The following is a 24,982-nucleotide window of genomic DNA, read 5'->3' on the forward strand; positions in this document are numbered from 1 at the left end:
TTTGATGCAATGAAAATGTTTATGTCAGTTATAAAATTCTGGTTTTTGAAGTGAAAAAAAGTGAATGAAGGGCCACAAATGGCAAAATATCCTTCTTTCTTACGGGTGAGTTGTATCCCATAATACACACACACACACACACACACACACACACATACATATACATACACATACAGCAACACATACTACATCTTCTTTATCCATTCATCTATTGATGTGCATTTAGGATGCTTCCATATCTTGGCAATTATAAATAATGTTGCTGTTAATAATGGGGTATATGTATCTTTTTTAATTAATTCTTATTTTGTGGTTGGCTTTATTCCTTTGATAACTATGTAAGTTTAAAAACCTAAAGCTCTAAATGTTCTTAGAAACAATGAACAAACAGTACATATATGTAAATTTAAAAAATACGTGCAGTATATTGTGTATATGTATTTAGATGCAATACATTGTACATGTGCAGTCAAATTGTAACAATTCTACATAATAAAACTGAAAAATGAAAAAAATTTAATGGATGAGGAATTGCTCCTTATAGATGAGTCAAGAAAGTAGTTTCTTGAGAAGGAATCTACTCCTGATATTCTGTGTAGTCTGTTGAAATGACAACAAAAGACTCAGACTATTACATAAACCTGCTTGATAAAGCAGCAGCAAGGTTTCAGAGGACTCCACTTCTGAAAGAAGTTCTACTGTTGGTAAAATGGTATCAAACAGCATCACATGCTACAGAGAAATGGTTCATGAAAGAAGAGTCAGTGGATGTGGTACACTTCACTGCTGTCTTATTTAAGGAACTGCCACAGCCACCCCAACCTTCAGTTATTACCACCTTGATCAGTCAGCAGTTATCAACATCAAGGCAAGACCCTCTACCAGAAAAAGAGAATGACTGAGGGCTCAAATGATGGTTAGCAATTTTATCAAGTAGTTTTTAAATAAGGCATGTACATTGTATTTTTAAGACATAATGCTAGTGCACATTTAATAAGCAGTATAGTATAAACGTAACTTTTACATGCACTAGGAAACCAAAAACATTCTGACTTGCTTTATTGTGATTATTTGCTTTATTGTAGGTATGCCTGTATATATGTTCACAAGCATTTTTAGATAATAATCATTTTTACTTTTTTCCCCTCAAAATGAAAATAGTTTTCTTATATTTCAAAGACAAAAATCACATTAACATTCTTGGGAATAAATTTTATTACTAGGGCTTTAAAATGCATACAAGATAATTGTAGTAGTACTTGCAGGTAAATAATGGGGATGGAGGGAAAAGGAATTCTTAGGAAAATTCTACATTTCACCTAGAGTACCTCTTAAGCTCCCTCTGCTGGCTACCATTTAAATAAAGTAGAAAAAATATAATAAACTTTTTTTCTTCCAGGAAGTGATAGGAGATGTAGGCTGAAGCTGACAATTTTGTTGTTGAAACTGAAAGGAAAATTCTCTGAAGTAAGGACTAAGTCTAACTGACGTCTACTTCCCCTAATAAGGCTTTAGGACTTCCAAACAGATTTTGGCGGGGGTGGTGGAGCTGGGAAGGGCAGGCGCCATAGTTGACTTAAAATAAGTAAAGTCATTATCAAGTTTAAATATATTGAGCATTAAATCAATACACAAAAATGCAAAAGCATTTAGTATAAAAGAAATCAACTATAAACAATTACCATTCAACACTAGAAAATTAATAATTTAAATATATTTCACAAACTTCACTAGAACAAAAAGCTTATACCACACTATTAATCTATTAATTTCAATATTAAGGTTTATTTTTTCCTCCAGAGTGAGGTTAAGTAACAATTTAAATAATTTTCAGGATGTATAAATGAACATCCATTCAGAAAGAACATTACTGCTTAAAAGTTGCTAAGAAATATTTCGCATGTAATAAATATATTTTATGTTTAGGTTAACAGGCACCATCTTGAGAGCAAAAAAGTATTTTTTTTTAAACCAATAAATAAATTACATTCAAGAAAACAGGTGTTTATATCTGAAGTATGATATATCCTTAAATGTTTTTCTTCATATAGCACCCAAAGTTCCAAACTGTCTAGAAGGTATCTTCTAAAATATAATTCACACATTAAGCCATAAAAATAAAGGCCAAGAAAAAAAATCAATTTAAGACAAAATTTACAGTTTATAGTCTTAATTCCCTATTCAATAAAATATCAATTGCCAATTTATTAAATGAACTGCAAATATGCACTGTTAGTGCTGAAAATCTGAAATATATATCTTTAAAAGTCACTCTTTCTCAAAATATTTAAAATATTGCATCTCTGGTGGCAAACCTGCAAACTATCAAGCATTTTACTTCTCTAGTTTTCATACTTCCAATATCAACCCTACCCCTTTATCCTTTAACAGCCATCCAGCTTTCTGGGGGGAAGGAGGGAAGGGTAAATACACCACATTCCAAACACAAAACACTGACAATACTCCTTGATAAACAAGGAAATAAAATCCCAGTACAGTCCAAGCCTACAGCTTTGCTCCCAAAGTGTGGCACAGGCTAAATGACAGGGAAAAAAAACAAAAAACAAAAAACAAAAAACAAAAAACAATCAATTGCCCTTATTGATGTAGTCAGAATACTCCTGAGAGTCCATAACTGCTTGAGAATTTGCTGATGTAATCCTGAAGAAAGTTTCAACACATTTTGCGACAAATATCAGAGAATAAGTCTTTGATTAATAATTTTTCTATTTATTTCTGCCAAGGCGACTGAAAACACGAAAGCCTTTTCATCAGAGAGGTTAGCATAGATGTCAATTTCCTTTTCCTGTTTCTCTGTTAAAAGAAAAAAGGAAAGCTTTTAATATAAAAGTGACAGATGCTTTGACATAACATTGTAAAATGACTATAACTTAATAAAAAATGTTTTAAAAAAGTGACAGATGCAGTAATTTTTTTCATTTAAAAGTTTTCAAGTATTTCTTTAAATGACAATAAATACTATACATAATACTACAATGTACATTAAATGTTATAAAGGATTATGCTAGTGGACTGAAAATTTCAAATTACATAAAGGAGTTACCGAAATGCCATGAAGTTAATTCTAAGGCTAAATGGAGACTATATATATTTCTATACACACAGTCTAATATCTATATCATTTCTGTAAGAATCTCAACTTTTCTTTTCCTCTCTGGTATGAGTCTCAATCAAAATTTCCTCACCCTAAAGATTATCCCTTCTGACATCAATGGTGCCTTTATGAATATATTAGGTTCTTCACCTTAGCCCTGCTATAGTAACCAATATTTATTTCTACTTTTCCCCTCTTGATTACAAATGTAACATAAACTTCATGGTGGAAATTTTGAAAAATACCGAAAAATAAACAAGAAAAGAAAAATCACCTGTTATTCATGAGCCAGCTAAAATCACAATGAACATCTTTGTCTATATTCTCCCAAATTACTTTTTCAGGCTCTACTATGATTCCACTTTGTTCTTTGGTTTTGTTTTGACTTTTTAATCACAGTTAAACATGCATGACTCAGTTTAGAGTCAAATTATTTTCACAAAACTGTTACAAAAAACAGAAGTTCTCCTCCCTCCATGCATATTTCCCACTCTCCAAATGCAACTTCTTTTATCACATGTTCCTTTTGGTTTTTACCTAAATAACATATTTATCTGATGCAATGTCTTGGTTCTTTGGTTTTAGGCATTACCTTGTTTTTCTGTGAAAAATTAATTTATTGTTTTCTGTCTCTTGCCCCTGCCACACTCTGCTTATTCCACCTTCCCATTATAGTTATACCATAATTTCAATGAGATCAATATATTGTGTTTACATTATTCTCATTATGTAAATGCTTTCACTTTTCCTGCACATTGTTTTCCCTGAAGAGATTCTTTTTCCATTTGCTTAGTTTTCATTAAGAACTGAACCCAAACTCTCTCCTGGTTGTATATATCCTTCAGAATGTTTACACATTATCAATTTTGTCTTCTTGAAGAAATTCTTCAAGAAAGTCTTCTGATCTGCTCCAATCTGAAATGGTTTCTTTCAAGGCCTACTGCACAATTATCATCTTGAGATCTCTCTTCAACATAATGTTGGAGATTCTCCTCATCTATCTCTTGAGTTGGACCCTGTGTCCTGGACCCAGGATACTTTCTTGGTTTACCTCTTCATTTTGATGGCATACATCTTGAATAGCTTCCTGAGGAAGGGAGTACAGGTAGCAAATTTTTTGAGACCCTGAATATCAAAAAGTGTCTTTAGTCTTTCTTCACACTAATTCATACTGTGGTACTAAAGACTCATAGATTTCCTCTTAGTACTTGAAAGGCAAAAAACCATCTTCCAACTACTGGTGTCACTATTAAGAAAACCCAACACATTTTTTATAGTTATTTTTAAAGTGATTGCTAAATTTACATACAGTGAAATACACAGATCTTAAGTGTACAACTGGATGAGCTCTGACAAACATGTATCTCTATATATATGTAACCCACACCACAATCAAGATACAGAAAATTCCCCATGCTCCTTTCCAGTCAATCCCTCCCCAACTCACCAGCAAACACTGTTCTATATCACCATTCATTTTACCTGTTCTTGAACTTCACATAAATGTATCATATAGTATGTACTGTTTTGTGTCTAGCTTCTTTCAATCAACATGTTTTGAAATTCATTGATGCTGTTCATATATGAGTAGTTTGTTCCTTGCTGGGCAATATTCCATCGTATTAATTCCTATACCATTTCAACTGAACACTTTGAAGGATTTTCCCTTTTGCTAAAGAGAGATGATTTATGATGATATGCTTTGGCATAACATCTACTTTTGACCATCCATTAGGCTGAGAATTTGGTGGGGTATTTCAATACGGAAACTCAATGTCCTTTGGGTTAGGGAAAATTGCTTTAATTATTTCATTGATGACTTCCTTCTCCTCCGTCTTCTATGTTCTTTTTCTGCAACATCCATTATTTATAGATGTTGACCTCAAAGTGGTCCTAGAAATTTCTTATCTTTTCCATTCTCTTTTTTCATCTCTTTTCCTATTGCTCTACATTTGGCACATTTCTTCAATTTTGTCTGTATGCTTCTGTTAAAGTTTTTCATTTCTGTAAATCATATATATACTTATGTATTTATATTCATATTTTGAGATTCTTATTTTAAAGTTTATTTTCCAGGTACCTTTTGACATCTGCAGTTTCCTTTTTAATATGTTTTTCTTGTTTCACAACTGCCATGAATTCTCTTGCTAAGAATATTAATGATAGTTTCAATTTTTTTCTTTTCCCTACAAAAACTTACTTCATCCAAGTTATTTTTTGACTTGTTGATTTGGTCTTAGCCTTTCATACTAAGCCTTTCATATATCTAGGTATTAGTAATACACTTATATTTAGGAGTAGGACCAAAAAAGCTGGTTAGTTTGACTGTGATCATCACTTCAGGACCATCTACTGGACCATTTGTTTGTGAAATCTCTAATTAAAGTATTTTTATTTTAGGTCTCTTCTCTTGGGCTCTTCAGATTCCCTTCCTCTAATATCTCACCTGGAAGATACAAACCTGACTGAAGAACTCAATATTTACCATCTCCAATTTTTATCTAATCTTCCTCATCTAATTTGTTGCCCCTGGCCTCAATGATGCCTGCTAGTGTTCCTGGACCAGAGACCCTGTTTTGCTTTATCTTTTTCAAAGGATAAACTTGTGGTGGGGATGGGGGGGGGCAGTGGGGGACACAGTAAACAGCCCCAGCAGGCTATCAAAACACACTTTCAAATAATCTTGTTTTAAGCCTCACCTTCATACCTCTACATTTCCAGACAGAACTAATGCATAAATTCCTGACCTTAAGGCAGCTGTGTAATAAAAATCAGTCTGTCTCAGCTTTCCTCAAAGGAGCTTACAATTTAGGTCTCCTAAAAAGAAGTTACCACTTTCCAAAATTTTGTTGCTTCTCCCATTCCTTTTCCTTGTGGGATTTTGCCCTTTTAAAAACAAATCCCTTTCCTGACATTTTACTAGGATTTGGGGAGGGTGCAGAGCTAGAGTGTTTATTCAATCCACCATCTTTAACTTGTAGTATACATTAATTCTATATTCATTAATAAAATATTCAGAATTGCCCGATATATTTTAATCAATCAAAATGTCACTCCTACATTACTAATATCCAGAATAATCATACACCCCATATAGGAAATGAAGATTTATTTTAAACCAACCAAAAACCAAAAGTTTAACAGTTTGTTTTTATGATTTTATAAAGATAATGTTGTTATCTAGATATCTAGAAAGCTTTCCCTTTCCAGTCTTTCTTCTTCCTATCTTTTACAAAATATAGAAAACAGTAAGGTCGATTAAAAATGTGCTTTTAGGCACAATTGTCAGGTTTTCTTTATTAAAATAAAGGTAAAGCCTGCTTCAAATTCTTCAAGTGCCCTATGAACAGGAAATCAATAAATACTAAATTTAAGTAGTTAATTAACACTGAGAAGAATATCAAAGAAGTCTATTCTAAAATATACAGACATTTCAAAAGTTCCTATTTCTTATCAGTATTCTATTTAGGAAATATGATCTGCCCTAATGGTTAGTAACATACAGCCCAGAGTCAAAATCTGGCCTGCCACCTGTTTTTCCAAAGTCCTACCGCAGTACAGCCATGCTCATTCATTTGCATATTCTCTATGGCTGCTTTCCAGCTACAGCGACAGAGCAGAGTGGCTGTGACAGAGACTATATGGCTCACAGAGCCTGAAAGATTTGTTATCTAGCTCTTTATAGAGAAAGTCTGCTAACTGCCCCTGCCTCACATTAAAAGATTCTAGTTCATTAAACAAAAATTGCTTTGAGTGCTTTCCTATTTACATCAAAAGCAAATATATTACAAACATATTTTACCCTGGAAATAGCTTTCTTAAAATTTTTCTATAATAAACCAAAAATATCTGAAAAAAATTTATAGCCAAATAAACACTTTTTTTCAAGATAACATGAAATAAAATATTCAAACTTGCATATGTAGAGTCCTAGCACAACTACAGAGACTTGTTTCCCCAAGTAAAAGACTGTCATTATCTGTTTTCTCATCTCTTACCCACCACCAGAAGCATAACTTCTCCATTCTTTGGGTTATATTCCCTTTACTTCAACTGAAAAGAATGTTGTTTTCTGGCCCAAGCAGTCTTTCCTTCTTTTCTTTTGCCTCTGTTGACTTTTCCTTACCTAGATTCCCTTATGAAACAGTTTTTAGCACAGATTTTTCTAATCATCCCATTGTTAAAACACATTCAAATTGGAGGGAAAAAAAAAACAACCCTTAAAGTCTCTGGAAGATCAGAACAGAAGGAAAGAGAAAAAGCAGTAAAATTACCCAAGGAATTAAGAAGTATCTAAGTATAGTCTTCATAGAATACAGCCAAATAAAATATAAACTTTAATCCTTTAGTCATACAATATTACGAAATCTTTAACTTTGATAAAAAACTATACCACTGAAGTTATTTTCCCTAACAGTAGTAATTTTTTTCAAATAAAAGCACACAAAGCAGAGAGAAATGATGAACAGGTAAAAAATTCTCAATATCTAAAATATATTTATGCTTGAATACCTGAATATCTAAGACTGAATACCTGAAAGCGTAACTCACAAGTAAGAAATTATAAATGCATTTCACTGAAGGTGAAATTATTTTAATAAAGGTTTTTTGGGTATCTAACTACATTGTTTTTTTTAAATTGAAATATAGTTTATTTACTTGATAGAGGTTTTAAAGAATTGTAAGAAGCAACTATCCCTTTTTTCATTAATCAGTGGCTTAAAAGTCTCACTTTAAAAAAGATATTCATGGGCATATAGGGGCTCATTATACTATTATTTCTAATTTTGTATAATCTTTGAAATTTTCCACAATACAAAGTTTTTTAAAGATGTATAAGTCAAAAGAGAAGCTGAAGTTTTAGTTAATGGTTAAAAATAAGTTTTGGCAGACACACTACTACTTATCAGAAGAAAGGAGAAGCTCTGTAAGGAGAATATGAATATGTTTGGACCACACAGAATTCACCTTCCTATTCAAAAGCTGCCTCACAGCAAGGGAACACACAATAAGAGCAATTTAAAAATTCATACTGAAGAACATTTTCAATAGTATATTTTTTAAAACTCATAGTATAACAGTTTGAAATAAGTCTTAACAGAATTCAGATTCACCTTAAAAAAAGAAGTAGTACAACCATTTTTACAGGCTTATCCAGGATGTCATATACAATTATCTCTGAACTCTACTATCAGCAGTTTATAGCAAGGTGAATTTTACTTAATTTAAGCCTTCAGTTTTCTGATAAGAATAAATTTACGTGACTTTTTAAAAACAAGTAAATACCTTAGAGAAAATGCTTTCATAAACTAAAATATGAGTTGGGATTTTAAGTTCAATGCCTACCAAACACTTTCTTCACTATTATCTAATTAAGATCTTAGAAAACTTTAATACTTGGAGAAAAAAAAAGCTGCTGGATTTACTCATACCTCTTTCTTCCTCATGTTTTTTGGCAGATGCACTTTTAGGTCTTCCTCTTCCTCGTCTGATATGATCTGAATGGCTGTTACTTCGAGACCTCTTTCTGTTTTCTAAGTCCTTATTTACTGTAGAATTTATCTTCTCTCTCCTAACTCTCTCTGTTCGCCTCCTCTTGGCCTCATGCTTGTTTTCTGTATGAATGAATAAAAGTGATATATTTTAGGGCTTAGCAAGAACTGTTTGCCCAAGTTTTCATTGCTTTCTTCTTTTTCTTTCTAAATAGCACTAGTGTTTGCTGCCTGGCATATTTTATAAAAATACAACCATAACATCTATGTCCCTCACATCCATGTGAAAAAAAAAAAGAAATTGAGCAGAATTCAGATCCATGTTAACACATGAGGTAGGAGGAATCTTGTAACAGAAGATGAGTTTCTTTATTTGGCACCTTTAATTTCAGCCCCTACAAGTTCACACAATACCCAGGGACCTTTCTCCCTTTTTCCTTCTCTCTGCTTTCAAGCTAAAAGTGATAAAGTATTACAAAAGGGAAAAAAATTCCATTTTCCCCCCTACCCAAATTATAGATTGAGATATGTCAAATACACAGAAGCAAAACTGACTTTAGCCATAATTTATTAGGTTATCAATAAAAAGCAAACAGAAAGTATCTAGGGAAAACATAAAAACACTAAGGAAGTAAGGAGTTTTCATTTTAGCCACAGATGAGGTAATTTCTGACATTCTAAGAGGATGTTTATTCCAAATGGAATAGCAATAGGGGAACTTTACTCAATATGACGATTTAATTAATGCAAGGAGCCACCCTTCTCTCTCCAAACAGATCAAAAGGTTGGATAAGACAAACAAACAACAATTTTTTAAAAATTGCTTTAATACATACCTGGACTCAAAAGCAAGAAACAGAATTTCCCAAATGCCTAAAATCATGATGGTAAGGGGGCAAAACAAATAAGAAAATTTACATCCAAAGGACTAAAGGGAACAATTTAAAAGGCTATATAAATTATGTTTAAGAGGCTACTATAAAAAAATTTTTTTAATTAAAGTAAAATACTAATAGTTATTGCCAAATACCATATCCTTAATTCCAGGCCACAGATTAGATATATACCAGATGATGAAAGAACATTAACTATTCCAGATTTTAAGAAAGTTATCAAAGACAACCAGTGTCTTGATGAAGGACTCAAGGGCTAACTTGAAGAGGCTCCCACTGATAATTTAAAATAATTTGAGCATTAATAAAAAATAATAACTATAATAGACTGAAACATCTCAAGAACCAACTCTCTATTTTGAAAACTAAAAGGGAAAGAATAAAGCATTTATTATTTCTTTTCTATTCAAACTGTACCACTCATTGGGTTACAAGGGCAGATGAACAGCCCTTTCTCATTTTACAATCACTGCAGCTAAAAAAATGAAGAAGGAATGATAAAATCAGGGCATCACCACTTTCAACCTGAAATGAACTGAATGACCTAAATGCTAAACTTCAACAGCTACTAACATCACAGAAACAGATGAGGAGACTATGTGCCTCCTGATAGAATACCTACTGATTAAGTAGTCTTGTCAAAAATAAATAAATAAATAAAATCTCAAGTCCTTGGATCCAAATTACAATTTTTAAGAAAAACAAAAGTCATTAGAGGAATGTGTTAACACACACTATGGAGACACAAACAGTACATCCAAATGGACAAGAGATGTAGTTTCTATAACATAATTTGCAAGGAAAAAAAGAGAAAATAATAAGAGAGCCAAAAAAGATACCACCCATATGCAATGTGTGAATTTTATTTGGAATCTGTTTTTAAAAACTTTAAGGCCATTTATGAGAAACCTGAAAATTTAAATACCAGTTGGATATTTGATATTAAGGAATTATTGTTAATTTTTATTATGCTTCTGTTTTTAAAGGTCTATGTTTTAGAAACATATAATAAATGCTTTATAATTAAAATTACATGAGATTTGCTTGAAAACAGTATACAAGAGAAGAAGTAGATGGTGGATGTGGATGGGGCAGGGTTGGCCACTGTCTCCTCTTGTGTATGCTTAGAATTTCTCAAAAAATAAAAAAGTTAGAAGAAATAGTGATAGGTAAAGCTTTTTATAGTATGCCTTTTAAAGTTTGATACTAAATTTAGGTTGTTCCTCCAGCTACTCACCCATCTCTGCAAACTTTTTCATAGTCAAACGTCTCAAAAAAAGAGATATGTGTATTTTCTGCCTTCAGTTTCTCACCTCCCATTCACTAATCAATTCACTTCAGTACAGTTCCCAACCCAATTAAACTGATCAAGAAGGACAAAACCTCCCTTACCAAATCCAGCAGACAACTCTCTTTAGTCATTTTAATTTCACCTCTCAAAAATTCATCAAAGACAAAAGATGACTTACTCTTTTCCTTGCAATTATTTTTTCACTTGATTTTCAGGTTCTCCAGGTTTCCCATTTCACAAGCCATTCCTCTTTATCTCCTCTGCTGTCTCCTCCTCCCCCAGGTTCTTCCTCATCTCTAATATTAAAGCCTCAGGACTCTGTCCTGAGCCGTCTCCCTTATACTCAGCCTAGATAATCCATGGACCCAAACCATTAAGCACTATTGTTACATAGGTTCCGAAATTTATACTTCCAGCTCTGACTTCTTCCCAAAGCTCTAAACTGCCTACCTGACAACTTTACTTGAATGACTCACAAGCATTTAAATGTACCAAAAAAAACTCAATTTTTCCCTCCTACTAGTAAATAGCACCAACCTGTTGCCAAAGCCAAATAACTTTTAGTCATCTGTGACTCAGCTTTTATCAGCACAAAAGTCCACAGATACTCTCTGCAAGATATATACACAATTTCTTCATTTCTCGTGCTTCCAAGGGCAACATCCGAACCAAATACATTCCCTACACAACTGCCAAAATTATTGTTTAAAAAAAAAATTCAGATCGTATAGCTTCCTTTCTAGAACCTTTCCTTAGCTTTTCACTTTATTTTAAATAGTCAAATTTCCTTACCAAAGACTGCAAGTCCCTATAAGACTTGACATTCACCTCTCACCCATCTCATCTCAAACCACTGGCCACTTTGCTCACTACTCTCCAGACATGCCTTCCTTTAAATAAAACACGTTCCTTCCTCTCCTTGAGTCTCTGCACCTGCTAATCCTTCTGCCTAGAGCTATCTTCCCAAGGCTCTTCAAGATACAGGCTTTATTTCCTTCAGATGTCAATATATAGGTCATCCTCACTGAGACTCCCAGCCTAAATTACTTTCTATAATCTTCTACTACCACTACTACTATAATCTGTTATTTATTTACTTGTATGCTTAATATGTCTCCCCCATCAGAATATAAGCTCTATGAAAGTTGGGACACTTTTGTCTGCCTAATTCACACAACCTAAAACATTACCTACACACATTAAGTACTGCTGAATAAATAAAATCAAACTGAGCATATGCATTTACCTCATTATCTTCTCAAAATCTCACTGAAGTGGGAATAAACATGGAGGAAAGGGAAAAAAGAAAACAATGTTGCAATGTTGGAAACAAGGAAAGGGTCTGATTAATGATCTGAAATTACAGAATTTCAGCAAATTGGAAAACTGACAGAATCTGATTAAATAACCAGAATAGAAGAAACTAAATTTCAAAATAAGAGTAAGAGACGGCTCTTACAGAAAAGGTAACTGTACTTCCCAAGAATACTTCCAGGACAGGACAAAAAGTACAGTAAAGGGGAGCAGGTCACAGGCTGATCATCAGAATACAGAACCATTGCAGAAGCACTGGGCCTATGTACACAAAGCAACAGATATAAAGAAAGAAGTAAAGCAATGTTCAAGGGAACTTTGAACCTCCACAACATAGAAAGAAACAAAAAAGGTAGCGCCTCATAAAAATGAAACACTGTAAAGGATTTCACATTGTGCCCCAGAATGAAGCCTTTCTTATTTTGGCAATCATGGATTTCAACATCATCCCCCAGCTCACCTAGTTTACATCTAAAAGCCTGTCTTCCAATTATACACTAAAGAGATCTGTTGCCAAAACAGATCTTCAAAACAGTGTAGATACTCATGCAAGTTACCTATATTGATAAAGCAAGTCCTTCATTTATAAATATCAATAGGAATTAAGGATTGCCAGCTATTTAAAGAAGACAAAAGTGTGAGAGAGAGAAGGAATAAGACAAAACATGAGGAACAAAGGTAGCTCAGTAAACAAACAAAAATCTTAAAACATACCTTCAGAGAAATCTGAGAGATTATATCAGAAAGAGAAAACTCCAACCTAAAATTCATATGGAATCTCAAGGGACCCCAAACAGCCAATCTTGGAAAAGAACAAAGAATCACACTTTGATTTCAAAACTTTGTCTAACAAAACTACTGTAATCAAAAAAGCACAGTACTGGGGTGGGAGTGGGTACAGCTCAGTGGTAGAGCACGTGCTTAGCATGCACAAAGCCCTGAGTTCAATTCCCAGTACTTTCATTAAAAAATTTTTTTTTAAAAAAACCACAGTACTTGCCTTACCAGAGACACAAATGAACAGAATAAAATAGAGAGCCCAGAAATAAATCCTTGACTATACGGTCAAATGATTTTCAGTAACAGCTGCCACGATGACTCAAGGAAGAGCAATACTTTCAACAAGTGAGTTTCAGAAATAAAAACACGGGTTAAAAAAAAATGATATATAAGAAAAAGTGGGATTATCCCTGTAGTACAATGGAAAGAAATTTTCGTATGACAGCTGTGCAGCAGATCTAAAATCCATCAGTCTTAATTAAAAGAAATCAGAGGATTCTATGAAAAATGTCTTAAAGATCAAAACAGATATTATATGAACTATATGATTAAACACCTAAAAGCACAGAGGTAAAGGTATGCACTTTTTCATCAAAAGGCAAAATAAAAACTATGTTCCATATATGACTGTACAGCAGTTTTAAGTAATTAGCATATAAGAAACAATGTTTCCTCAAAATACAGAACCAAACCTTCACTGTCAAGTAATTCAGAGTTGAGGATCACTTACTACTGAATTAATGTTCCATCACTTTCTATTAGGTATTGGTAATAATCATTTCTCCATTTTCCCTTAACTATAAAAGTGAGTATATCATTTATTTACTTTGCTTTTTTATCAGCCTTTGCCTGTTAACTTATCTTAGAGAATAATTTGAAAATTATGTTTTAGGTTTAATATTTTTATCCCTTTTTTCCTTCCCCAATAAAAAATGGAGAGGCTGATATTTATTTGACTAAGCTTAACCTATTTGTCTAACCTTATACCCACGAAGAAATATACAGTTAAATACTAATAACCTATTCCAATTTCTTACTGTTTTAAATCTTTTTCTTACCTTTAGAAGTCTTTTATAAACTACTACCTCATTTAGAATTTCAGTTTACGTCTTCTTTATAGTTTTTATAGTTAAAACAAGGGAAAAGGTATATCCATGGTTATTAAATGTAAAATAGTACCACTGATGTCATTAACTACCCAGAATACCCATTTGGAAAACCAAATTTAGAGATTTGTGACAAACAAGTTTATTCTCACCAAAAACTGCTTCTGTCAGTATCTGATGATTGACCAAATATTTGACTAGATAACTACTAGTTACAAACCAATCAAACATTAGAATAGATTACTACTATAGTGCTCAAAGTTTAGTCCACAGTACAGATACTCTCAATTTTAAGAAATACAACATTTCCTTTAATCTATTTTTTAAAGAAATTTCTTCAAATTGACAATTTCAGATTTAATCTCAAGGTTACTCTTTAAACTCTCTCAACTATTCAATCTAAAAATGAAATCCTACATGGAAAAGACAGTCAATTTTTAAAAATTTATCTCCATTTAATATTGGCCCCCCAAAAGGATAAAAGAAACAACACATACCTAACTCATTTGAAAAGGTATCAAAGAATAATTAAAGAGGTTCTATACACTCATACAAAACACTGGGCATCTAATACAGCTCTGTTTGTAACACAGATCTTTTCCTCTCACAAAATTAATTTTAAACTTAGAAAAATATCTTAATTTCCAAAACAGATTTTGTTTATTTATATATATTTTCAGCTAGACAAAGTTTTATGTTATTCTAATGTCCCACCTCCCGATTTCCATGTATGTTATGAAAATGTAGACAATTAGTATATTTGAAAAATGTGAGTTTTCAACAATTCAAACCTAGATAAATCTATTTAACAGATTATTTTCCTCATACAGGTCACAAAGTTACAATAATTAAAAAGTTTCAACCCACTGAAATTTAAAATGATCTGTTACAGCTTTGATTTTACTTTTAAGTGCAATCTGAGCTTTAAAGATGTTTCTCTTTTTTGTTTTAAATGTTTAATTATGCAAATAAAAGTCTCCATGATTCCTCCTAGTTAACTAGTGATCTACCCACTTACGCATTTACTGATTAACACTGCACTTAGAAATCATTTCATGGAGTCTTAAAAACAAATGAAAAATAGAACTACAACATGATCCAGCAACTCCACTTCTGGGTATTTATACAAAGAAAATGAAAAACACTGACTCAAAAAGATATATGCACCCACATGTTCACTGAAGTATTATTCACAACAGTCAAGATACGGAAACAATGTTAAGTGTCCATCAATGGATGAATGGATAAACAAAATGTAGAGTATTACTCAGCAATTAAAAAGATGAAATTTTGCCATTTGTGATAACATGAATGCACCTCAAAGGCACTGTGAAATAAGTCAGTGTGCTAGTGAAATAAGTCAGAGAGAGACAAATATCATATGATCTCACTTATGCGCAGAAAAAAAACCCCACCAGGAGCTCATAGATACAAAAAACAAAATGGCAGACCAGATGCGGGAACTGGGAGGTGGGTGAAATGGGCGAAGGAGATCCAAAAGGTACAACTCCAGTTATAAAATAAATAAGTCATGCATATATAATGCACAGCATGGTGACTATAGTTAATATTGTATTGTATATTTGAAAATTGCTAAGAGTAAATCTTAAAAGTTCTTATCACAAGAAAAAAATTTTTTGTAAAAAATGAATTCATATAAGTATTGTTTTATACTTTCTTCCCTAAATTAACAATGTTTTAGAGGTTTTTTTCCATGTCAGTACTTAAAAATCTGTACCATTCTTTCTAATTAGCAAATATTGGTGTTCCCTAATAGATTACCATACTTAATTAACCATTCCCCTACTGACATTTGGCTTAACAACTTTTTGCTATTGGTGTTGCCTGAAAATCCCAGTAAATATTTCATTGTCTTTTATAAACAATTGTATCTCTGGGCTACACACCTACTGACAAAGATGTCTAGTTTCTAGGTTAAGTGCATTTAAACCTTTTGACAACTACTGTCAGACTGCTCTCTAAAAAGGCTACGCCAATTTATACTCTCACCACTAGTATGAAAGTACTCATTTTACCATAATTATAAAAAGCACTTAGAAATCCTTTACATCTTTTGTCAGAATGTGCACAAAAGAATAGTACTTTATTTCAACTGCATTTCCCAGATTAGTGAAGTTGATTATCTTTTCAGATATGTTACCCATTTTCATTTCTTCTATAAATCCTCTGCTAATTAAAACTGAAATGTTCTAGATCCCACTGACAACATTGAAATACTTGATAAACTGTGGAAATTTTTAAAATTACACTCTTCTCAATTCCCTACATTCTATAGACTACCCAAGGAAAACCTTACTTTTAAGAAATATAATTGTAAAAATGAGTATTTACTGAGTACCTTTAACATACCAAGCTTTATGCTAGACATTTTCATATGCACTTCATCTAAACTTCAATCCTCTAAGATTGGTACTATGTATCTGTTTTATATACACAAGTAAACAGCAGCTGCTGATGGCAGTTAATAAACTTGTTAGAGAATGATCAAACTGGAATCTGAATTTGGAGCCCGATCTTCCAGCTCCCATGTCTGTACTATATACCACACTGCTTTCCAGGCTTTGAAAACTCTTTAACCTTTCTTAAAACCCTTTCCTCCATTGGTTCCATGGCACAGTCTATCCCTGATGTTTCTCTGTCCTTTCTATTCTTTCCATTTATTTTGCTGGTTCTTTTTCCTGCTCCCCAGGATTTCTAGGCATCAATGTTTCATATTCATTCACTTTAAGGTCACAAGGCTACTCTTACTAAAACAGCAGAACCTTAGGAAACTCCAAACATTAAATAATAATGAATTGCTTTGCACTCATCTCCCAGATATGTAACAATACTGGCTATTGATTGTTCTCCTACAGCTCACATTTCTTCTCAGTTGACATAACCTCCCTACCCACTTCCACCCCTTAAGATTGAGGTTTGCCAGAGCTCAGTCCCTGAACTCCTTCCTTTTCATACCTTACAGACTCTGTAGCCCTAGCTCATCCATTTCCATGATGTCAACAACCATCTATTCACTGATGGCTCAAAACCTTTATATCCACTAGCTGAGGCTATATTCTTTGAACTTCAACATGGATGATATTTTAAAACTATATCCAAACCTAATTTCTTTCAGTAATTCAAGTCAGAAACTTGGGAGTCATTCTAAATTCTTCCCTCTGGTTCAAGTAATTCTGACTCTTTAACACATGTAGCATTCATCCCTTTTCTCTTTCCTGCTGGGTTTCTTCCTTACCTCATTTCTCACCTGAATCATTGGTATATAGAAGGGGCTCAAAAATATTTGAATTAAAAAAATAAACACACTTGTCCCACTAACAGCATGGACCATGTCTTACTCATTTTGGAGACTCAGAACTGAGTTGACATGCCACCCCAGGAAATTTAGTGAATGAATCATTCCAGGGCTCCCATACGTAAATCAAACTTTTAGGGAATAAGAATCAGGAATCCATTTTTAACAAGCTCTCTGGATGACTCCTATATAGACGATCCAGCAACATTCTTTAAGAAATAATGAATTAATAAGTCCATTCTCATGTTAAAAGAGAGCAAACTCAAAGGAAGAAATGGAATTAAACAACTTTCCTCCTACCTCTCTATAGACCTCTCATGCACATAAATATAATTCATGAGTCATCTCCTACTATAACCACTCTCTAACTCGGCATCTTCACTCAGTTAACATGCTGCAATAGCTCACTTTCACCCTGTAACTCCACAAACTATTCTCTAGACAGCAGCCAGAATGGTCTTTCTAAAAAGCAAATCAGAGCATGCCACCTTCCCCTCACCTCATCCCACAGTCTAGGAATAGTTTCTCCTCATATTGTAAGAACAAAATCCAAAATCTTACTCTTGTTTACAAAGCCCTAAATAATCTGGCCCCTGCTTATCCCTCTGGCCTCATCTCAAACATCCTCCTGCTTTTATGGTCTACACTGCAACCACACTGGCCTTTTTGTTCCTAAAATACACCAAACTTTTTCCAGTCTTAGAATTTTTGCATTTGCTCTTTCATCTGTCAAGAATGTTCTTCTTCCTCATCCTGTCATGGCTAGCCCGTTGTTCCTATTCAGCCTCAACTTAAATGTCACCTCTCACAGAAGCCTCCAACCACTCAATCAAAAGTAGCCTTCTAGTCACACACTGCAGCACTCTATTTTAATTTCTTACAAGGCATTCATCACAAGTTGATATCCTCCCTGCTTACTTGTTCATTGTTTATTTCTTGCCCGTAAGAATATAAGATCCATGACAGCAGTAAAACTACCTTGATAGTAGATTCATTCATTACCTTAGGCCCAAGGCTTAAAACAGTGGCTAGAATATAGTAGGCGCTCAATACATGTATTTGTAATCAATCTACTCTTATTTGGGGATCAAGAGTGTATTAAGCTCAGATTTCATCAACGAATAACAAAACCTCATCTTTTTATAAATATATTCATTGAATAAATCCAATTTGTCTACATTAATTGGAAAATAAAATTCAAACAGAATTATTTTTTAGGTATTCCATATCAGGCAGTCACAAAAAATAACCAATATGTTCAAAAATTATATTCATAACAAAATCAGGTTATTTTTTTTAGTCACTGGTTAAGAAAAAAAAATTTAAGTTGTTACAAATTATACCAGCACCATGAGGGGAAAAAAACCCAAATGTCCACCAACCAGTGAACAGATAAACAAATCATGGCATATCCATACAAAGAATACAAAGCAATAAAAAGGAATGAATTCTTATTGATATACACAACAATGTAGCTGAATCTTAAATTATCCTCAGTGAAAGAAGCCAGGCAAAGAAGTACATACTGTATGATTCCATTTATAAAATGTTAAGTTCTAGAAGAGCAACAGAAAGCAGATCAGCGGATATCTGGGGAGAGAGAGAACAAGAAAGAAAGACTACGAGGGGGAACCAGAAAACTTACGGGAATGATGGACATGTTCATTACCTTGATTGTGGTGGTTTTTTGGTGTAAACATGATAAAACTTAGCAAACATACACTTTAAAAATGTGCAATTTATTGGACATCAATTATAACCTTATTAAATTTCTTTTTGTAATTTTTAAAAATCAGATTAGGTCACCCCCTTAAAAACCTTCAATGGCTCTCCATCCCCCAAAAATAAAAAAATAGAAAATTTCTTATAAGCTTTACCAGCAGTAGAAAGGAGTTAATATTTAAATGGAATGGACAGCATACTAATGTCATAAGCGGATTTCCAATAGCTAATAAAAACCAAACACATACTTTAATAGATTTTAATTTTTAACTTCAACAAAAATGTGCATAGTAAATTCACAAGTTTAAAATTTCTACATCAAAAAGCTAAAAATGTGGTAAACTCTCACAATTACCTATAGAAGATGGTGATTTTTCTGGGTGTTTCGCATTTAAAAGTTTTCTGCTAATAAATATGTAACCACAGGGACATGATTTACATGCAACAGGAACCTGTAGGAAAAAAAAGAAAAGAAACAATATATTATTACTATTTTTCTGTTGTTAAATTTCTCAGTGTTCACATAGTCTCCAGAACTGAAAAATAAATTACTTGAAGAATCATGGATTTATTTAAACCCCACCTCCTTACAACACATTATTTGAAATTGGTATCATGTATCATCTCTACATTCTACCAATTCATCACAATACCATGAATATAGTAAACACATGATAAATGTGCTGATGTGAGTGAATGATAGAAAACTGTAATAGGGTCAGAGTCAGGGAAAATAGGTAGCATTTCCTAAAATATTAGTTTGATAGTTTATATAAAACAAACTAGAAAAGGGAACATTATTGGGAAGTCATTAAAGCAATCCTAGCATAAGAGTATGAGGGCCCAACTGGAACAGTGGGAACAGAAATGGAGATAAGGTAGATTTACCAGACACATCAAAAGGGGAAAGAACTGAAAAGGACCCAGGCTCCAACATGAGAGGGTAAGATGCCAAATATCACTGACAAAAAAAAAGTTTATCATTATGCTGTACACCAGAAATTGACACAACATTGTGAACTGACTCTATTTCAATAAAAAAGAAAGCAAAAAAAAATAAGAGTTCACAGCAACCAGCTTGAGGGGCAAAAGTACAGTATAAACAAAAGAGAATGTAGGAAAAAGTAGGAGTTGAGATCTAGGATCTTACAGTCTCAGCTCCAGGAAGGATGTTGGCTAAAACACTTAAGCTCTTCAGGCTTCTATTTCTAAATATGTAAAATACTTTAATAAGTAACTCCTTTCTCCATTTCAAGCATATAAAGTTTTAAAAGCCAAATGTTATTGAAAATCATTGAGAAAAGTTTTAGATTTCCCTCCAAAATCATTTCATTAATATTAACCTTAATGATCCTAGGACTCAAGACATATTTACCAAAACTGAGAAATTTATCTCAACAAAAAGTACTCACAAAAAAATTATAGTCAGAATATTGCAATTCCCTCTGTAAGATAAATTCCATTTGCCCATTGTTCTGCTTATGTAAAAGTTTAATTACAATTATGAAGATTTTCATCCATTTATGTACAGAATGCTTCCTATTCAAGAACATATTTTATTTAAATATGCTAAATTAGAATTTTGGCAGAATTCTTTTTCTTTGCACAAAAATAATGAACAAAGGATTCTAGTTTGTATTTATGAAAAATAACAATGAATCCTGTAAAAATAATCCAACTTCAGGTATGCCTAACAGTTTGCTTTATCAAGAATGTAATGAGATTCTTTCAAATGATGACAGAAAATGTACTGTAACATTTTTTAATATTTTAAAATCTGCCCCAAATAGGTATGGTTTGCCATTTTAAAAATTTCACATCTTCACAGAAACCAAGCTCAAAGGTACTGACTCATTTCCTTTACACTTAAACACATCATAAAGGGCATCCTAAGTAATATAAATTGCTTTAAGTTAATGCTATCCAAAAAACACAGAAACATGATGTTCTTATTCAACAGATCCTCTGCTACTCAACACGCATGCTCTTTCAGCTACTAAAGTTCAATACATTTAAATGTAAGTCTCTATCTTATACACACAAAAAAATTGTATCAACCTATATCCAGAATTAACAGAATGCTACAGTTAGATGACAAATGTACATTTGGCTTCGGGATGACTAATTCAATTGACAGGTTGATTTATATCCCTTAATGAAAGTGCCTTATGTTCAAGAAACATTCATGTGCCTGAGCTAATTCACCCTCAAGTCCTTTTTTTTTTTCCTCAAGTCCTTTTTAAAATGGAAAGTTCCTTCCTCCCACACCAACTTGGAAAAAAAAACTCAGCTAGCACAATATAGATCCTGTAAAGAATAGGGTGGATAACTTTGGCAATATTAATCTCTTTAAATTATAGTATAATTTGGATTTTAAACATCCTAAACTTCCTTCAAATTTCAGTTGTAATGCCAAAGATAATAGTAATGAAAGTTCTAATGCTATACTTTCAGGATTTTAAAATGGAAGAAAAAAATTCAAGGTTTTCTTTGCTTATGGCTTACTGTGCATCAACTTGAAAATCAGGTATTTAAATCGTTTATATGTTCTGCAAGTAAAACAGGTTTAAAAAAAACTGTAGAAAATGAAATCCTAGTCCTGTATTGTTTCACTGATTTTAAAAAGCCCAAAAATAACCACATTAGAGAGAATCCATTTATACTTGGTTGCTAAGAGAATCAAAATTACCTACAGCAGACATACTTGCTGTTTGTCACATGAAATTTCCTATAAATAATGGGGAAAGAGGTGATATAATTTAAAAAAAAAATAAGGCAAAAACAGAAATATACACAAAAGATATCAGAAAACTAACAGAAATCTAGACTACTACTACACTCAAAATGTCTCAGTAATTTGAGTTAGTGGATGTGAAACCCCTTGAAAACGAAAAGCATCGTGGTTTAGATGTTTCAGAACTGTATTTTCAATAAAGGCATGTAAAAGGGATGTAATAAAGCAACTGAAAATCTAGGTCTTCCTTGTTTGCTTATCTCTGTACCTGTTTTTAAACTTAAACACACACACAGGACATATATAAATCTATTCAACTAGATAGTCTCCTAAAACTTTAAAATTTTTACATTTATGTTTACAGACTATATCTGAATTCTAATTTAATATTCATCAAGCAACTTAGAATATCAGCAGCATTCTAATGCTGTTTAAAAGGCTTTCTGGATTATAATTTTTTTTTCTCAAAATAAATTTGGAACTTCAAATACTTAGATAGCTAAGTTAATCTATTATTTTCTTCAATTCAGTTACTTTTAAAGATAAATCACTTTCAAGAATCACCAAAAATTTGAAGTCTCTACATATTACATTCTCTTAAGTACTTAGAATAAAAGACAAAACAACCAACATTCAAAATTATGTTGTAGTTTGCTGTGGACTGAACTGTATCCACCCCATTTCCAAATAAATTCATATGCTGAAGCCCTAACCCCCAATGTGATGGTATTTGGAGATGAGAAAATTAGGTTTAGATGAGATCATGAGGGTGGGGCCTTCATGATGTGATTAGCGTCCTTATAAGGAGACACGTGAAAGCTCTCTTTTCTGTCACGATCTCGGGACATTTAGCCTCCAGAACTGTGACAAAATAAATTTCTGTTGTTTGAGCCACCCAATCTCTGGAATTTTGTTGTGGCTGCTGGAGGGGGTGTTGTGCGTGTAACAACAAAATTAAAGTGATCTTTCCAAATAAAACACTGATCACCTTTTGTTGAACAGTTACAGGAACTACTACAAGTTTATTATCCTCTCCTCTTTTCTTAACCAGGATATTAAAAACAAGTGATTTTTCCCAAAAGGTTACTTTATGCCAAGTACAACAAGGTCAGGATTTGCAATAACTGGTGCCCTACAGAAACTGGAATGCGTAATGCATACTATGCAAACCTTATACTTCTGCACAATTAATTGGAACAAATGGAAATGATTTAAATATTGAAATAATCTTCCACAAAGAGACTTGAATCAAAAAATCCAATTTTTTCAGAATTTAACAAATTTAGTTTAATGGTAACTATTTTGGAAAACACGGCTTTTTTTACACTGCATACACAATAAACCGTAATTCTCCTTGCAGTCTTTCTCTGATCAGCATTTCTATCATTGCCCATAAAAGACACTGAATATAACATTTTCTGTTACAATATTTGATCAACTTAAACTTACTCCTTAAAGACTGCACTAAAATCATCTTATTAAAAAAACGGGGGTGGAGGGGCCCTCCAGCCATTTCAAATTACTCCTGATTTTAAAAAAGAAAGGAAGAGAAAAAAAAGGAAGAGGGTAGTCATTTTGAAAAAAATTCTCTCAGTGGAAAAGAGAAAAACACACCCAGATCTGCATGTTTGCGTCAAATAAGAGCCCTTACGAAGGCTTTTAACTGGCAGAGTTTTAACTCATTAGATTTTAAGGTTTACTGGAACCTGTAATATTTCAGTAAAAAATGGGGCATGCTTTACTAGGAAGCAGTAAAATGAGATTTTTTTTTAATTACAGGTATGTCACCACTAATTCTGTGTAAAAAGAACTCACTTAAAATTCATAAAACCACATACATATTTTTTAAATGATCTGGAAGCAGAAATGCCAAATTTTTACCAGTGGATACCGCTGAGGGTGGGGGGAAGCGAGGAGTGCCCAGAAAGAAAGGGCTTCAGTGGGGGCGTTATTCAATAATGTTCCACTTAAAACATTGTAGAGAAAGGATTCACAATTATTTACGCCAAAAATACAATAAACATATTTAAGAGAAAAAAAATATCCGATTTTGCCGAAACTTAAAACCATTTCACTGTTAAGCATCCACCCAGGTCGCGGTGGGGACAGTTTTGGGGGGTCCAAACGGGAACAAAGCAACCGTGAGTGGCAGGAGGGGGCTTTCGGAGCCAGGAGCCTGGACTCAAGAGTCGGGCACATCGGGCATTCTCCTCCGGGCAGGAGCGGGTGACGGGGCCGTGCTCGTCCACTCGGGCCGCTGCCCTCACAATCCTGCCGCCGTCACCCGGAGCCGGCCCGGAGGCTCAGGGAGGGTCCGGACACGGCGCCCCGTCCACCACCACAAGCCCACGCCCCCTTCTCGCGCGGCCAGGCCACAGGACGGGACACTCGCCCTCTGACCGCCGCCAGGTGGGCAGCCGCCGAGCTGCCGCCCCGCGCGTTTCCCTAGTAACCCCTCGGCTCCGCCCGGACGGCTCCGGACCCCCACCGTGGCCACCGAGCCCACCAAGCCCAGGGGCCCGCCCACCCGCTCTGCCGCCGAGACCCCGGAGAAGCGGCCTCTCCACAGCCAAAGGCCGCCGGCAACGGCCGCCCGCCCGCTAGTACCCCCCCGCCAGTCCGCGGGCGGGTGCTGGGCCCCCGGCGCCCACCTGTTGGTCACACTCGGGGCATGATTTGGTGGCCATCTTCACTTTCTTGGCTCGACTTGCAGACATACTCCTCTCTGGCAGCGGCGGCGGCGGCAGACGCAGAGGCGGCGGCGGCGGTGACTGCGGCTCGGACTCCGCCCCTCGTACCTCAACGGCCCGGCCTCCGCCCGCCGGGTCCCCGCAGGCCAGACCGAGGCTCTGGCGGGTGCGTGCGCGCGTGCGCGATCTCACGCGGAGCCTGCGTACCGAGGGGGCGGGGCGCGGCGTGCGCCGACTCCGCGGGACCGCGGAACACGCTCCCTCCTGCACGGCTCCGGTTCTCCAGCGCGTCCCGATTCTCTCGAGGGGAGACAGCCTGGGTCGTCCCGCGGGTCAATGGCCACGCCTCCTCTCGGCCGGGAGGACGGCGTGGGGCGTGGTTTGGGCGGGACTCTGCGGTAACGGGCGTCGGGCTCGACCAACGAATGCACAGGTAGGGCGGGTGGTGGTGCTGAGCACGCCCCCTCCCCGGGAGGAGGGAGAACGTGAGAGTGAAAGCGCAGGTGGAAGGAAACACGCTTAGCGCAGA

General features: G+C 34.7%; 1 protein-coding gene across 2 annotated transcripts; it reads right to left on the bottom strand.

The window, feature by feature from the left end:
- Positions 1 to 1,191: 1,191 nt before the first annotated feature.
- Positions 1,192 to 24,546, bottom strand: C9H16orf87 (chromosome 9 C16orf87 homolog). 2 transcript variants are annotated; one of them, XM_072967296.1, is made up of 4 exons: positions 24,415 to 24,546; positions 19,385 to 19,481; positions 8,548 to 8,730; positions 1,192 to 2,814 (listed from the first exon to the last, which is right to left on the bottom strand). In XM_072967296.1, the coding sequence occupies exons 1-4, from the start codon at positions 24,478 to 24,480 to the stop codon at positions 2,696 to 2,698; spliced, it is 465 nt and encodes a 154-aa protein (XP_072823397.1). In that variant the 5' UTR covers positions 24,481 to 24,546; the 3' UTR covers positions 1,192 to 2,695. The 2 variants fall into 2 exon arrangements, with proteins under 2 accessions (XP_072823397.1, XP_072823398.1); XM_072967297.1 differs by lacking the exon at positions 8,548 to 8,730.
- Positions 24,547 to 24,982: the final 436 nt, after the last annotated feature.

The sequence above is a fragment of the Vicugna pacos genome, chromosome 9 (genome assembly GCF_048564905.1).
Source record: "Vicugna pacos chromosome 9, VicPac4, whole genome shotgun sequence".
Lineage (NCBI taxonomy): Eukaryota > Metazoa > Chordata > Mammalia > Artiodactyla > Camelidae > Vicugna > Vicugna pacos.

Excerpts from the sequence above, each read along its gene's own strand:
- C9H16orf87 (XM_072967296.1), bottom strand. The coding sequence starts at position 24,480 with ATGTCTGCAAGTCGAGCCAAGAAAGTGAAGATGGCCACCAAATCATGC. Across the intron at positions 19,482-24,414 it reads GCCCCGAGTGTGACCAACAG|GTTCCTGTTGCATGTAAATC; the intron begins GTGGGCGCCGGG and ends TTTTTCCTACAG. Across the intron at positions 2,815-8,547 it reads AAAACATGAGGAAGAAAGAG|AGAAACAGGAAAAGGAAATT; the intron begins GTATGAGTAAAT and ends TTCTTTTAACAG.